The 17,164-nt window shown below is 37.7% G+C and overlaps 1 protein-coding gene across 1 annotated transcript in view; it reads left to right on the top strand.

Moving 5' to 3' along the window:
* The window catches only part of LOC101679362 (oligophrenin-1), a 307,195-nt gene that overhangs the window by 18,248 nt on the left and 271,783 nt on the right, over nucleotides 1-17,164 (top strand). The window contains exon 2 of the mRNA XM_045071280.1: nucleotides 3,351-3,452. Within this exon, the coding sequence (XP_044927215.1) occupies nucleotides 3,351-3,452 (102 nt within the window). The remainder of the gene's footprint in view (nucleotides 1-3,350; nucleotides 3,453-17,164) is intronic.

The following is a 17,164-nucleotide window of genomic DNA, read 5'->3' as shown; positions in this document are numbered from 1 at the left end:
GAAGTGGTGATGCAACATGGGGGCTTAAGTGGGTAGGAGAAGAATCAATGAAACAAGATGGAATTGGGAGGGAGACAAACCATAAGTGACTCTTAATCTCACAAAACAAACTGAGGGTTGCTGGTGGGAGGGTGGTTGGGAGAAGGGGGTGGGATTATGGACATTGGGGAGGGTATGTGCTTTGGTGAGTGCTGTGAAGTGTGTAAACCTGGTGATTCACAGACCTGTACCCCTGGGGATAAAATATATGTTTATAAAAAATAAAAAATTCAAAAAAAATAAATAAAATATATAAAAAAAATTAAAACCAAAAAATATAAAGTTCTTGGAAGAAAATATAGCTATAAATCTTCATGACCTTTAATCAGGCAGCGTTTTCTGAGATATAACACCAAAAACACAAGAAATTGAAGAAAATAGGCTGATTGGACTTCACAAAATTAAACATGTTCATGCTTCAAAGGACACTACCAATAAAGTACCAAAACAACCCAAAGAATGGGAGAAAATACACCACAGGTGGCATCCAGAGTTATGTAATAAATTCTTGTAACTTGAAAATATAAAGATACAAAGCAAATTTGCAAATGGGGAAAATAATTAAACATTTCTTCGAAGAGTATACATATGTGTGTATGTATACAGGTATACACAAAGGGTCGATAAACACATGAAAAGACATCATTAGACATTTTGAAGTCAAACTACAGTAAATGCAAGTTAACACCCACTAGGTTATTTGTAACCAAAAAGGCACATAAGAGTTGGTGAGGATGTGCAGAAATTGGAACTCTCATTCATTGCTGTTAACAATGTAAAATGATACACCTGCTTTGGAAAACCATTTGGCCATTTTTTAGATAGTCAAACACAGAGTTGCCATATCACTCAGCAGTTCCACTATTTATGTATATATGCCCAAAAGAATTGAAAACATGACCACAGAAAATCTTGTACATGAATGTTCACAGCAGCGTTATTCATAATTGCTGAGGAAATGGAAATAACCCAAATGTTCATCAGCTGATAAATTTATAAGGAATACATGGTATATCCATATAATCAAATATTATTCAGTCATAAAAAAGAATGAAGTACTGATACTTGGATGAATCTTGAAAACATGCTAAGTATAAGACGACGCATACATGGTCACATACTGTATGGCTAGAATTATATGAAATCTCTATAATACACAAATCCATAGAGACAAAAATTAAAGTGTGGCTTCTTGAGGTGAGTTTTGGGAGAAGGGAGGAAATGACTGCTAATAGGTATAGGGTTTATCTTAGGTGATGGAAATATTCTGGAATTAGACAGCAGTGATGGTTGCACAACTTTGTAAATACACTAAAAACTCCTGAATTATTCACTTTAAAAGGATGAATTTTATGATATGTGAATTAAATTTCATAGTTTTTATTTTAAAAAAGGAATTGGAGGAGGAAATGACCAACAGAACTTTATCTGTTCTTAGAAAAGTCACAGACATTTTCTGGCCCTAATGCTATCTTCAAGGAATTGCTACTTTGAAAAATTCACCAGCTATAAGAACAGCTTATTTTACCAATGTTTTGTGTGAAAATTTCTATCTCATGTGTTTTGGTATGAGTTTGTGGTAGGGCTATAGACCTGCTTCAGTTTTATTCACAAAGTTTCTTGGTTATTTACAGGCCTCCTGAGTGTAATTCCTTGTATGGTCATCTGGGCTCTATTTGACTATGTGGAAGAAATTAAATAGATCTGTATATTATGTCACCTTGGGCGAGTTAGTTCACTTTTTTAGAACCTTAAGTTCCTTTACAACATCTATTTCTCAGGGTTTTGAAGACTAAGTGAAATAATGGATTAGAAGTACCTACTTCACTGCCTGACCTGATGTGGGCCTCAATTAATGATAGCTTCCTCTCAACTTCTTTATCTTTGGTAAAAAGCACTTTCTTTCCAGGTCAGAGGTCACTGATTTCTGTCCTGGCTTTCTGCCTGGGATCAGATTGCCTCTAGATATAAATCATGGAGGATGTATTTTGTTTTTTGTTTTTTGTTTTCTTTCTTCGTTTTGGCTGTGTGTCTCTTGCAGTAACTGGCACACTGTAGGCGCTCAGTGAATTTGGATTTACTATGATACAGCAGTCTTTTTACATGAATTTCCCAGCATGGTGTTGAGAGGATTGCAGAGTGTCAGCATTACTGTGTAACAGATGAACATTTTTAATGCTCCTCTGGGGCTGTGTGACTTTTGGTTGTGCTGAGGCAGAGAACTTAATTAAATTTCATACTTAATGAGAGTGATGACTGAGTTCTCCATCTTCCATAAAGCTTTTTGACTCTTGCTCTCTAGCTACACTTTCCAGGATTGTTTCCTCATTTTTTATATCATCTTTTAATAGGCAGTAGCAAAAACTTAAACAGTGTGAAAGAACTCATCATTTATAGAGGCGGTCCAAGGTTCCTATTGCCTTGGAAATGTTTTACTTAGTATTAGTCTGTCTAAATGCATTGTATCTTACTTTTATTTTTTTTAATTTTTTTTAAAGATTTTATTTATTTATTTGTCAGAGAGAGAGCGAGCGCGAGTGAACACGGGCAGACAGAGTGGCAGGCAGAGTCAGAGGGAGAAGCAGGCTCCCTGCGGAGCAAGGAGCCCGATGTGGGACTCATGCCATGACGCCGGGATCATGACCTGAGCCGAAGGCAGCTGCTTAACCAACTGAGCCACCCAGGCGTCCCTGTATCTTACTTTTAAAGGCATATATTTAGTTTATCACTATGTTCCTTCTTTCTCCTTTGAAAAAAATGAATGAGTAGTTAATGCATGTGAAAAAAAAAACAAAAATATTGGGAAGAAGAAAAAGTAACAAGTGTACATGCCCATCTTAAGTGTCATTTTCTGAGCAGCAGCTCCCAGAGCTTTCAGCTCTACTAATAGGAATTGCCAGTTGTGTAGGTGGAATGGTTCAGGGTTATATTTGAGGAAACTGAAACTGCTGAGACCAATGCAAACGCAAATTCTCTCTTTCTTTGTTCTTTCCAGAGGCTAGAGAGATTGGAAAGCTGACACATGAAACCTGACAATGCATTCTTTATTCTCAGTTCTGAGTGGAGTGAATTAAAAACTGTAGATATCTTTTTTTAAGGATTTTATTTATTTGACACAGAGAGAGATCTCATGTAGGCAGAAAGAGAAGGGAAACAGGCTCTCTGCTGAGCAGCCCTGCCGATGCAGGGCTCGATCCCAGGACCTGAGATCATGACCTGACTTCAAAGGCAGAGGCTTAACCCACTGAGCCACACAGGTGCCCCCCAAAATAGATAGATATCTTAATGTGTGCTTTCTCTCTCACATCTAGGAACGGAAAAAAAAATTTGAAAAGGATGGTGAGCGGTTTTATTCCTTGCTGGATCGGCACTTACATCTATCATCCAAAAAGAAAGAATCTCAGTTACAAGAGGTATGTTCAAAAAGCTTGTTCCCACCTTCCTTTGCTGGCTGTGCCTTGGTAACATTGGGATCTTCCTATTAAAAAGTTTTCCTCCTGCCCTGCCTCAGCAGCGTTCCATTATAATATTAGTGCTTACAGTTAAAACTTTTGCCTGGGACTCAGGAGACTTGAGTTCTCAAAGCAGCTCCTCCAGTAACTTACCATGTGGCATTCTTGTTATTGTTTGTTTTTTGGACCTTAGAATAAATAATTTAATACATAGTGTTTATGAAAGGAATAAAATGCAAGTATGAGAAAATAAAATTTCACCATACAACACTCTTACAATACTATTGACTATATTCCTTATGCTATGCCTTTTATTCCTGTGACTTAGTCACTCCATAACTAGAAGTCTGTATTTTTCACTCCCCCTCACACATTTTGTCCACCCCCTTTCCTTTGGCAACCATCAGTTTTTTTCTCTGTATTTATAGGTCTCATTCTGCTTTTTGTTTGTTTATTCATTTGTATTGCTTCTTAAATTCCACATATCAGTAAAATTATGATTATGAATCTTTCCAGTTTGGCTTATTTCACTTAACATAATACCTTCTAGAGCCATCCATATTTTCACAAACAGCAAGATCTCATCATTTTCTACATCTTCCCTATCCATTCATCTATCAATGAATATTTAGTTTTTTCCCATATCTTAGCTACTGTAAATGCTGCAATAAAGATAGGGGTGCATATACCTTTTTGAATTAGTGTTTTTATCTTCTTTGTATAAATATCCAGTAGTAAAATTTCTGGATCATATCGTAATGCTAATTTTTAATTTTTTGAGGAGCCCCCATACTGTTTTCCAAAGTGGCTGCCCCAGTTTGCATTCCTACCAACAGTACTTAAGGGTTCCTTTTTCTTCACATCTTCCCTGACACTTGTTATTTCTTGTCTTTCATGGTGTGACTACAGAACATTTTTCCCTTGGCCTCATGTTCCTGTCAAAGGAGGAGTGGTACTCAGTGATATCCAAAGTTCCTTTCAGTTCTATGTTTCTGATTCCAGTATCTACATGAGGATAAAGTAAAACTAAGGCTGTATTTGAAAGATCAGGAGCAAATCTACATTTTTCCTGAGATATTCCAACATTAGCTTTTTTAAAAAATTGGCTTTCAGTGACTTCAATTCAATTAAGCCACTATTCCAAGTGTGTGCTGGGTGCAACAGGACTACAAAGACAATGAGACATACTTCTTATCCTTCTGCAGCTTCTAATTGGACTGCTAAAATAAGAATACACATGATAGGGGCACCTGGGTGGCTCAGTGGGTTAAAGCCTCTGCCTTCAGCTCAGGTCATGATCCTGGGGTCCTGGGATCGAGCCCCACATCGGGCTCTCTGCTCAGCAGGGAGCCTGCTTCCCCCTCTCTCTCTGCCTGCCTCTCTGCCTACTTGTGATCTCTGTCTGTTAAATAAATAAATAAATAATCTTTTTTTTTTTTTTTAAAAAAAAGAATACACGTGATACTTTAACAAGTAGAATTTTTACGGACTGTAACAAATGTGCATGCGGTGTCCTTGTAGAGGTGGGAAGGTGTTGAAAGATAAAAAATACTTACATTTGGATGTGGTACCATAGTGGTGCCCATTCAAGAAAAGGTAAAGTCTTTGACAGAAATGGAGAAATGGACCTCTCACATGGAGGGAAGTGGTCCCAAGAATAGAAAACATGGAGTATGTTTGGGATATGGTTTGACCAGAATTTTTATTGCTATTGGAGAGTAGTGAGAGACAAGATAGGATCAGGCAAGTTGAGGTCATATTATAGAGTAATAGGCTCAGGAGTTTGTATTGAATTATTTTCGCCCTGGGAGGATCATTGAGAGCTTTTGGTAGTACAAGCAATATGAGTAGAATTCTCTTTTAAGAATCTTAAACTGTCTGAGGTTGTAAGATGAATTAGATCTGAGAGAGAGTGGAAGCAAGAAAACCAGGTCAGCAAACTATTGCTGTGATCTAGAGGAGAGAGCCTAAGTCACACGAGTGGCACTGGAGAAGGAAGGGAAGGAATTAACTGATTAAAACTGTTTTCAGTGGTAGCGTGCCTGGGTGGCTCAGTCAAACACTGGACTTTGATTTCAGCTCACATCATGGTCTTAGGGTCATGGGATTGAGCTCTGCACTGGGCAAGGAGCTTGTTTCAGAATTTCTCTCTTCCTCTCCCTCTGCTCCTCTCCCCATGTGAGTTCTCTTTCTCTCTCTCTTTCTAAAATAAATAAAACATTAAAAAATAAAACTTTTTAATGGATAGATCTATGTGTTGAATAATAGGTCCAGTAAAAGTTGGAGATATTTTAGATTCAAGTATAAAAGGAGACACTCAATTGAGTAAAGTCTTTGACATGGCTATGAAAGTTCTTAGAAATTATCTTGTCCAAGGTTATACAGATTGTGATAAAGCTGAAGTTTATCTCCTGATATGTGCTTTGGTGACTCTCCATTAATTATATCATGTCAGGAGCCTCAGTGGTGAATAGAGTTAGTATTGAAAAGGTGAAGGACTACTTTTCTTCTATAAAGTGGAATAGTCTGAGGTCTTCTGTCATTTTCCTTCTGCAGTTTTTTGTTTTCTTCCTTTTGCATCTATTCTTGATTAGGTTCCTAAGCAGAAAGGAGTTAACATAATAGGCCTGAGTCTACTATGATTAGAAAAATCTGACTACAAGATTAGCTCTTGGCTTGTATCTGGGAACTTGGCTTGTGAACAGTTTCTTACACAGGATATAAAATTTTCCCTAAATGGTTAGAGTGACTCACTGTGCCTAGACTGCCTATACAAACAATGTGGTTTATGTTGAACATCTTATTTTCTTCTGGGAGTCTGGAATTTTGGTATATGCTTAGCAGTGGGTGCCTCTGTACAACCCCCAACAAATACCTAGGGCACTGAGTCTAAAGAGCTTCCACAGTAGACAAAATTTCACATGTGTTGTTATAACTTGCTGCTGGAGACATTAATTGTGTCCTGTGTGACTGTTTTAAGGGAGAACCCTTGGAAGCTTTCACCTAGCTTCCTCTAGACTTCATCCCATATATTTTTTCCTTTGGTGATTTTGCTCTATATTCTTTCATTAAAGTAAATATTAGCCATGAGTATGACTCTTAGCTGAGTCCTTTGAGTCCCTCTAGAGAATTACCAAAGGTGGGGATTTGTAACCCTGGACACAGTCCAAACTTTATTCTTTTTGAGGATTTTGCAATGAAAGCTTTCTGGAATGTCCTAGAAGTTTCGTGTTTTATGTAGATGTTCCTGGTGACTTTCCTAAAGAGCAAGAATGTAGCCTTTGTACTTCTTCAACTAAAAATAATCTGGACCCAGTGTCACTTTTTTTTAAAAATAAGAAACTTTATTTTTAGAGCAGTTTTAGGTTTACAGAAAAATTGAACATAAGTACAGAGTTCCTATATATCCCTAATTCCCAGCATGCAGTTTCCTCTACTAGTAACATTTGTATTAGTGAGATACATTGAAAAAATTGGTGAGCCAATGTATTGTATATTCTGTGGGTTTTGACAAATGTATAATGACATGAATTCACCATTATACTATCATGTAGAATAGTGTCACTGCCAGCAAAATCTGAGAGCACCACCTATTCATTCCTTCATAATCCTTCCCCAACCTGCAGACCCCTAGAAACTATTGGTCTTTTTATGGTCTCCATATTTTTGCCTTTTCAAGAATATTTTATTGTTGAAATTATACAGCATGTAGCATTTTCAGATTGGCTTCTTTCATCTGGCACTATGCATTTAAGTTTCTTCTGTGTCGTTTCATGACTTAATAGCTCACTTATTTTTAGTGCTGAATAATATTACATTGTGTGGATTTACCATGGCTTTTTTAAAAAAAGATTTTATTTATTTATTTGACAGAGATCACAAGTAGGCAGAGAGGCAGGCAGAGAGAGAGAGAGAGAGAGAGAGAGAGAAGAGGAAGCAGGCTCCCTGCTGAGCAGAGAGCCCGATGTGGGGCTCAATCCCAGGACCCTGGGAACATGACCTGAGCTGAAGGCAGAGGCTTAACCCACTGAGCCACCCAGGTGCCCCTGCCATGGCTTTTTTTTTTCAATCTTTTCACCTATTGAAGGATATCTTGGCTTTCTCTCAACTTTGTCAATTTTTTTTAAAGATTGTTATTTGAAAGCGAGAGAGCACATATGAGAGAGAGTACAAATGGGAGTGGGGTAAAGGGAGAGGGAGAAGCAGGAGCCCCACTGAGCAGGGAGCCTGAATCAGGGCTTCATTCCTGGACCCTGGAATCAGGACTTGAGCTGAAGGCAGATGCTTAAGTGACTGAGCCACCCAGGTGTCCCTCAGATTTGTCAGTTATTAATGATGCTGCTATCAACATTTGTGAAGAGGTTTTTATGTACATAATTTTTCAAATAATTTTGGCAATTTTCCAAAACCACAATTGCTGAATTGCACGGTAAGAGTAAATTTAGTTTTGTAAGAAGCTGTTGAAATTTCTTTCAAGTGACTGCCATTTTTTATTTCTATCATCAATGAGTGAGAGTTCTTGTTGCTCTTGTTCTCTTTGCCAGCATTTGGTGTTTGTGTTTTGGAATTTAGTCATTCTAATAGGTCTGCACTGTTACCTCTTTGCGATTATAATTTTCATTTCCTGGGCAATTTTCTTGGGTCCCTTCCCTCTTCAGGAGCTTTGTACTATTGCTTGACCCTATTTCTCAATACACTTTGCTTTGCTGCCCACCAAAAAAAAATCATTTCCCTAATGACATGATGCTGAACATTTTTCATATGCTTTTTTTGCCATGTATAGATCTCTTGGTGAAGTGTCTATTCAAATATTTTACCCTTTTTAATTGGACTGCTTTCTTACTATTGCATTTCAAGAGCTGGATGTCTATTTTATTTTTATTTCTATTTTTTATTTTCATGTGTGAGGGTGGAGGGGGCAGAGAGGCAGAGGAAAAGAGAGAAACAGACTCCCCACTGAGTGGGAAGCCCAATATGGGACTTGATCCCAGGACCCTAGGATCATGACATTAGCTGAAGGCAGTTGATTAACTGACTGAGCCACCCAGGTGGCTTTTCTTAAAAGACATTTATTTTTATTTTTTAATTTTAATAAATTTTTAATTTCCTTTTTTTTAAAACAATATCCTACTACTGTCCAGCTGTCACTGCCCCCCATCCCCCACCCCACCCCGGATAAGAGATATTTATTTCAACTTTCTAGGAGTAAAAATAAAATTTTAACATGGGTTTTTGTTTAAAGTTTTTACTTAAATTCTAGTTAGTTAACATATATTGTAATACTGGTTTCAGGGGTAGAATTTAGTGGTTCTTCACACACACATACACACACATATATATACACATACCCGCACATACAAATGTGGTATATATATATATATACCACATTTGTATGTGCGGGTATGTGTATATATATGTGTGTGTATGTGTGTATATACATATATACACACACAGACCACATTTCTTCATACATTCATCAATTGATGGGCATGTGGGCTTTTTAATAATTCAGCTATTGTTGATATTATTACTTGTTTGCCTATTTTATATATCAGACCTTTATGAGATGAGTGTTTTGCAAAGATATTCTTCCAGTCTATGGCTTGTCTTTCATTCTCTTAACTGAGTGTTTCACAAAGTGGACATAGTTTTTCTTATTTTTAATGAAATCCAACTTATCAGTTTTTTCTTTTGTGTATTATGCTTTTGATATTATATCTAAAAAATTGTCACCAGAATAGTAGAATGACCCTAAACTTGTCTCATCCCTTGAACACATCTAGCTAGTTATCAAATTATTCTGAGCACCCAAGAAGTCAATTGGAATTCTGAGAGAACAAATCTTCAAGTACAAGTAGAAAAGTAACCAGTTTTTTAGAAGGTAGGAAGTATGGAAGTTCACCTGGAGGAGACATAGCTGTGGATGTGGCAGCACGGAGGAAGCGTGATTACAGAGCCTACCAAAAATTATTAGAAGCAATGGAGTGCAAAATGGTTGTGAACTTCTAAGTTCACTACCATGGAGGACATGCTTGGATTAAAGATATTCAGGTGGTGAAAGGCATCCCAGTTAGCATGGAAGATGTCAGGCTTTCACTATGTGCAGACATGATACTCTATGTAGAAAACCCAAAGGACTGTCAAAAGATTGCCAGAATGCATAAATGACCTGGTAATTTCACAAGATGTAAAATCAAGTGCAGAAATCTGTTGCATTTTTATACACCAATAACAAAGCAGCAAGAAAAAGAAGTCAAGGAACCAGTTTAATTTGTAATTGTACCAAAAACAATAAGATCCCTAGTATAAATCTATCTAAAGAAGTAAAAGATCTATAGTCTCAGTCAAAATACTACAAAATATAGCCCCATCAAAATATTACCATCATTTTCACCAGAGCTAGAACCAACAATCCTAAAATTTGTATGCAACCACAAAAGACCCACAATAGCCAAAGCAATTCTGAAACACAAAAACAAAAGTGGAGACATCACAATTCTGGATTTCAAGCTATATTATAAAGTTGTAGTCATCAAGAAAGTATACTATCGGCACAAAATCAGACAGATTATCAATGGTACAGAATAGAGAATCCAGAAATAAACCCAGATTTCAGTGGTCACCTAGTCTTTGACAGAGCAGGAAAGTCTATCCAGTGTAAAAAAAACAAAGTCTCTTAAATAAGTTGTGTTGGGAAAACTGGACAGCAAGATGCAAAAAAATGAATGTGGACCACTTTCTTATAGGATATAATAAAAAAATTCAAAATGGTTGAAAGACCTACAACGTGAAGAGTTTTAATCAGGAAAAGATGCTGTATTTCGTCATGTGGTTTTTCTTTTTTCTTTTTCTAAATTTTTATTAACATATAATGTATTATTACCTCAGGAGTACAGTTCTGTGAATCGCCAGGTTTACACATTTCACAGCACTCACCATAGCACATACTGTCCCCAATGTCCATAACCCAGCCACCCTCTCCCTACTTCCCTACCCCTGGCAATCCTCAGGTTGTTTTGTGAGATTAAGAGTCTCTTATGGTTTGTTTCCCTCCCAATCACATCTGTTTCATTTATTCTTTTCCTACCCCCCAGATCCCCCATGTAGCCTCTCAAATTCCTCATATCAGGGAGAACATATGATAACATTTTCCATTTCTTTATGTCTTTCTCAGTTTCTTTAGTGAGTACTTTATAGTTTTCTGAGTACAGATTCTTTGCCTCTTTGGTGAGGTTTATTCCTAGGTATCTTATGGTTCTGGGTGCAATTGTAAGTGGGATTGACTCCTTAATTTCTCTTTCTTCTTTCTATTGGTGTAGAGAAATGCAACTGATTTCTGAGCATTGATTTTATATCCTGACACTTTACTGAATTCCTCTATGAGTGCAGGAAGTTTTGGAGTGGAGTCTTTTGGGTTTTCCACATAAAGTATCATTTGCACAGGTTGGGAGTTTTCCACATAAAGTATCATTTGCAAAGATTGAGAATTTGACTTCTTCTTTGCTGATTTGGATGCCTTTAATTTCTTGCTGTTGTTATTGTCTGATTGCTGACGCTAGTATTTCTAGTACTATGTTGAATAGCAGTGGTGATAATGGAAATCCCTGCCATGTTCCTGACCTTAGCAGAAAAGCTCTCAGTTTTTCTCCATTGAGAATGATATTTGCAGTGGGTTTTTCATAGACGGCTTTGGTGATATTCAGCTACGTAGCCTCGATCCGTACACTTTGCAGAATTTAATCAGGAAAGGATGCTGTACTTTGTCAAATATTTCTTTCAGAATCTATTTAGAGTATCATATGGTTCTTGTTCTTTCTTTTATTTTTTTAAATTTATTTTATTTATTATTATTATATTTTTATAATTTTTTATAAACATATATTTTTATCCCCAGGAGTACAGGTCTGTGAATCACCAGGTTTACACACTTCACAGCACTCACCAAAGCACATACCCTCCCCAATGTCCATAATCCCACCCCCTTCTCCCAAACCCCCTCCCCCCAACAACCCTCAGTTTGTTTTGTGAGATTAAGAGTCACTTATGGTTTGTCTCCCTCCCAATCCCATCTTGTTTCATTGATTCTTCTTCTACCCACTTAAGCCCCCATGTTGCATCACCACTTCCTCATATCAGGGAGATCATATGATAGTTGTCTTTCTCCGTTTGACTTATTTCACTAAGCATGATACGCTCTAGTTCCATCCATGTTGTCGCAAATGGCAAGATTTCATTTCTTTTGATGGCTGCATAGTATTCCATTGTGTATATATGCCACATCTTCTTGATCCATTCATCTGTTGATGGACATCTAGGTTCTTTCCATAGTTTGGCTATTGTGGACATTGCTGCTATAAACATACGGGTGCACGTGCCCCTTTGGATCACTTCCTTTGTATCTTTAGGGTAAATACCCAATAGTGCAATTGCTGGGTCATAGGGCAGTTCTATTTTCAATATTTTTGAGGAACCTCCATGCTGTTTTCCGGAGTGGCTGCACCAGCTTGCATTCCCACCAACAGTGTAGGAGGGTTCCCCTTTCTCCGCATCCTCGCCAGCATCTGTCATTTCTTGACTTGTTGATTTTAGCCATTCTGACTGGTGTGAGGTGATATCTCATTGTGGTTTTGATTTGAATTTCCCTGATGCCGAGTGATATGGAGCACTTTTTCATGTGTCTGTTCGCCATCTGGATGTCTTCTTTGCAGAAATGTCTGTTCATGTCCTCTGCCCATTTCTTGATTGGATTCTTTGTTCTTTGGGTGTTGAGTTTGCTAAGTTCTTTATAGATTTTGGACACTAGTCCTTTATCTGATATGTCGTTTGCAAATATCTTCTCCCATTCTGTCAGTTGTCTTTTGATTTTGTTAACTGTTTCCTTTGCTGTGCAAAAGCTTTTGATCTTGATGAAATCCCAATAGTTCATTTTTGCCCTTGCTTCCCTTGCCTTTGGCGTTGTTCCTAGGAAGATGTTGCTGCGGCTGAGGTCGAAGAGGTTGCTGCCTGTGTTCTCCTCAAGGATTCTGATGGATTCCTTTCGCACATTGAGGTCCTTCATCCATTTTGAGTCTATTTTCATGTCTGGTGTAAGGAAATGGTCCAATTTCATTTTTCTGCATGTGGCTGTCCGGTTTTCCCAGGACCTTTTATTGAAGAGGCTATCTTTTTTCTATTGGACGTTCCTTCCTGCTTTGTCGAAGATTAGTTGACCATAGAGTTGAGGGTCTATTTCTGGGCTCTCTATTCTGTTCCATTGATCTATGTGTCTTTGTTTTTGTGCCAGTACCATGCTGTCTTGATGATGACAGCTTTGTAATAGAGCTTGAATTCCGGAATTGTGATGCCACCAACGTTGGCTTTCTTTTTCAATATCCCTTTGGCTATTCGAGGTCTTTTCTGGTTCCATATAAATTGTAGAATTATTTGTTCCATTTCTTTGAAAAAGTTGGATGGTACTTTGATAGGAATTGAATTAAATGTGTAGATTGCTTTAGGTAGCATAGACATTTTCACAATATTTATTCTTCCAATTCAGGAGCATGGAACATTTTTCCATTTCTTTGATCTTCCTCAATTTCTTTCATGAATACTTTATAGTTTTCTAAGTATAGAATCTGTGCCCCTTTGGTTAGGTTTATTCCTAGGTATCTTATGATTTTGGGTGCAATTGTAAATGGGATTGACTCCTTAATTTCTCTTTCTTCTGTCTTGCTGTTGGTGTAGAGAAATGCAACTGATTTCTGTGCATTGATTTTATATCCTGACACTTTACTGAATTCCTGTACAAGTTCTAGCAGTTTTGGAGTGGAGACTTTTGGGTTTTCCACATATAGTATCATATCATCTGCGAAGAGTGATAATTTGACTTCTTCTTTGCCAATTTGGATGCCTTTAATTTCCTTTTGTTGTCTGATTGCTGAGGCTAGGACCTCTAGTACTATGTTGAATAGCAGTGGTGATAATGGACATCCCTGCCGAGTTCCAGACCTTAGCGGAAAAGCTTTCAGTTTTTCTCCATTGAGAATGATATTTGTGGTGGGTTTTTCATAGATGGCTTTGATGATATTGAGGTATGTGCCCTCCATCCCTACACTTTGAAGAGTTTTGATCAGGAAGGGATGCTGTACTTTGTCAAATGCTTTTTCAGCATCTATTGAGAGTATCATATGGTTCTTGTTCTTTCTTTTATTGATGTGTTGTATCACATTGATTGATTTGCGGATGTTGAACCAACCTTGCAGCCCTGGAATAAATCCCACTTGGTCGTGGTGAATAATCCTTTTAATGTACTGTTGAATCCTATTGGCTAGTATTTTGTTGAATATTTTCGCATCTGTGTTCATCAAGGATTTTGGTCTATAGCTCTCTTTTTTGATGGGATCCTTGTCTGGTTTTGGGATCAAGGTGATGCTGGCCTCATAAAATGAGTTTGGAAGTTTTCCTTCCATTCCGATTTTTTGGAACAGTTTCAGGAGAATAGGAATTAGTTCTTCTTTAAATGTTTGGTATTATTCCCCCAGGAAGCCGTCTGGCCCTGGGCTTTTGTTTGTTTGGAGATTTTTAATGACTGTTTCAATCTCCTTACTGGTTATGGGTCTGTTCAGGCTTTCTATTTCTTCCTGTTTCAGTTGTGGTAGTTTATATGTTTCTAGGCATGCATCCATTTCTACCAGATTGTCAAATTTATTGGCGTAGAGTTACTCATAGTGTGTTCTTATAATAGTTTGTATTTCTTTGGTGTTAGTTGTGATCTCTCCTCTTTCATTCATGAATTTATTTATTTGGGTCCTTTCTCTTTTCTTTTTGATAAGTCGGGCCAGGGGTTTATCAATTTTATTAATTCTTTCAACGAACCAGCTCCTAGTTTCGTGGATTTGTTCTATTGTTTTTTTGGTTTCTATTTCACTGATTTCTGCTCTGATCTTTATGATTTCTCTTCTCCTGCTGGGCTTAGGGTTTCTTTCTTGTTCTTTCTCCAGCTCCTTTAGGTGTAGGGTTAGGTTGTGTACCTGCGACCTTTCTTGTTTCTTGAGAAAGGCTTGTACCGCTATATATTTTCCTCTCAGGACTGCCTTTGTTGTGTCCCACAGATTTTGAACCGTTGTATTTTCATTATCATTTGTTTCCATGATTTTTTTCAATTCTTCTTTACTTTTCTGGTTGACCCATTCATTCTTTAGAAGGATGCTGTTTAGTCTCCATGTATTTGGGTTCTTTCCAAACTTCCTTTTGTGGTTGAGTTCTAGCTTTAGAGCATTGTGGTCTGAAAATATGCAGGGAATGATCCCAATCTTTTGATACCGATTGAGTCCTGTTTTAGGACCGAGGATGTGATCTATTCTGGAGAATGTTCCATGTGCACTAGAGAAGAATGTGTATTCTGTTGCTTTGGGATGAAATGTTCTGAATATATCTGTGATGTCCATCTGGTCCAGTGTGTCGTTTAAGGCCTTTATTTCCTTGTTGATCTTTTGCTTGGATGATCTGTCCATTTCAGTGAGGGGAGTGTTAAAGTCCCCTACTATTATTGTATTATTGTTGATGTGTTTCTTTGATTTTGTTTTTAATTGGCTTATATAGTTGGCTGATCCCACGTTGGGGGCATAGATATTTAAAATTGTTAGATATTCTTGTTGGGCAGACCCTTTGAGTATGATATAGTGTCCTTCCTCATCTCTTATTATAGTCTTTGGCTTAAAATCTAATTGATCTGCATAAGGATTGCCACTCCTGCTTTCTTCTGATGTCCATTAGCATGGTAAATTCTTTTCCACCCCCTCACTTTAAATCTGGAGGTGTCTTCGGGCTCAAAATGAGTTTCTTGGAGCCAAAATATAGATGGGTTTTGTTTTTTTATCCATTCTGTTACCCTGTGTCTTTTGACAGGGGCATTTAGCCCATTAACATTCAGGGTAACTATTGAGAGATATGAATTTAGTGCCATTGTATTGTCTGTAAGGTAACTTGTACTGTATATGTTCTCTGTTCCTTTCTGATCTACCACTTGTAGGCTCTCTCTTTGCTTAGAGGACCCCTTTCAATATTTCCTGTAGAGCTGGTTTGGTGTTTGCAAATTCTTTAAGTTTTTGTTTGTCCTGGAAGCTTTTAATCTCTCCTTCTATTTGCAATGATAGCCTAGCTGGATATAGTATTCTTAGCTGCATGTTTTTCTCGTTTAGTGTTCTGAAAATATCATGCCAGCTCTTTCTGGCCTGCCAGGTCTCTGTGGATAAGTCAGCTGCCAATATAATTTTTTTACCATTGTATGTTACAGACTTTTTCTCCCTGGCTGCTTTCAGGATTTTCTATTTGTCTCTGAGACTTTTAAATTTTACTATTGGGTGACGGGGTGTGGGTCTGTTCTTATTGAGTTTGAGGGGCGTTCTCTGAATTTTGATGCTCATTCCCTTTGCCATATTGGGGAAATTCTCCCCAGTAATTCTTTCCAGTATACCTCCTGCTCCCCTCTCTCTTTCTTCTTCTTCTCGAATCCCAATTATTCCAATGTTGTTTTGTCTTATGGTGTCACTTATCTCTTGAATTCTCCCCTCATGGTCTAGTAGTCCATTTGTCCCTCTTTTGCTTAGCTTCTTCATTCTCCGTCATTTGGTTTTTTATATCACTAATTATTTCTTCTGCCTCATTTATCCTAGCAGTGAGAGCCTCCATTTTTGATTGCACCTCATTAATAGCTTTTTTGATTTCAACTTGGTTAGTTTTCAGTTCTTTTATTTCTGCAGAATGGGCTTTTATATCTCTCGAGATGGTTTCTCTAATATCTTCCATGCCTTTTTCGAACCCAGCTAGAACCTTGAGAATTGTCATTCTGAACTCTAGATCTGACATATTACCAATGTTTGTATTGATTAGGTCCCTAGCCTTCGGTACTGCCTCTTGTTCTTTTTTTTGTGTTGAATTTTTCTGTCTTGTCATTTTGTCCAGATAAGAGTATATGAAGGAGCAAGGAAAATACTAAAAGGGTGGCAACAACCCCAGGAAAATATGCTTTAACCAAATTACAAGAGATCCCAAATCATGAGGGTGGAGAAAGGGGATAAAAAGAGGTTCAAAAAGGATGTAAGAAAAAAAAAGAAAAAAGAAAAGAAAAGAATTTAAAAAAAAGAAAACAAGAAAAATATAAAAAAGAAAAAAATATATATATTAGATAAACTAGTTGAAAAACGTTAAAAAAGAAAAAGGTAAACGTTAAAAAAAAAATTTTACCAGAAGGCGAGAAAAAAACAAAAAACAAAAAATGAAACAGAAAAAAATTAAATTAACTGCAAGACTAAAAAAAATCACAGGGAAAAAGCCATGAGTTCTGTGCTTTGCTTTCTCCTCCTCTGGAATTCTGCTGCTCTCCTTGGTATTGAAACCGCACTCCTTGGTAGGTGAACTTGGTCTCGGCTGGATTTCTTGTTGATCTTCTGAGCGAGGGGCTTGTTGTAGTGATTCTGAAGTGTCTTTGCCCCAGGCGGAATTGCACCGCCCTTACCAGGGGCCGGGGTGAGTAATCCGCTCGGGTTTGCTTTCAGGAGCTTTTGTTCCCTGAGCACTTTCTGTAGAGTTCTGGAGGACGGGAATACAAATGGCGGCCTCCTGGTCTCTGGCCCGGAGGTGCAGAGAGCCCAGGGCCCCACTTCTCAGTGCGCCCTCAGAAAACAGCGCCCAGT

Source organism: Mustela putorius, unplaced genomic scaffold (genome assembly GCF_011764305.1).
Source record: "Mustela putorius furo isolate JIRA1106 unplaced genomic scaffold, ASM1176430v1.1 tig00003985_pilon_pilon_pilon, whole genome shotgun sequence".
NCBI classification, from domain to species: Eukaryota; Metazoa; Chordata; class Mammalia; order Carnivora; family Mustelidae; genus Mustela; species Mustela putorius.
Note: the sequence above shows the minus strand (reverse complement) of the source record. Positions and strands in the feature narration are given on the sequence as shown.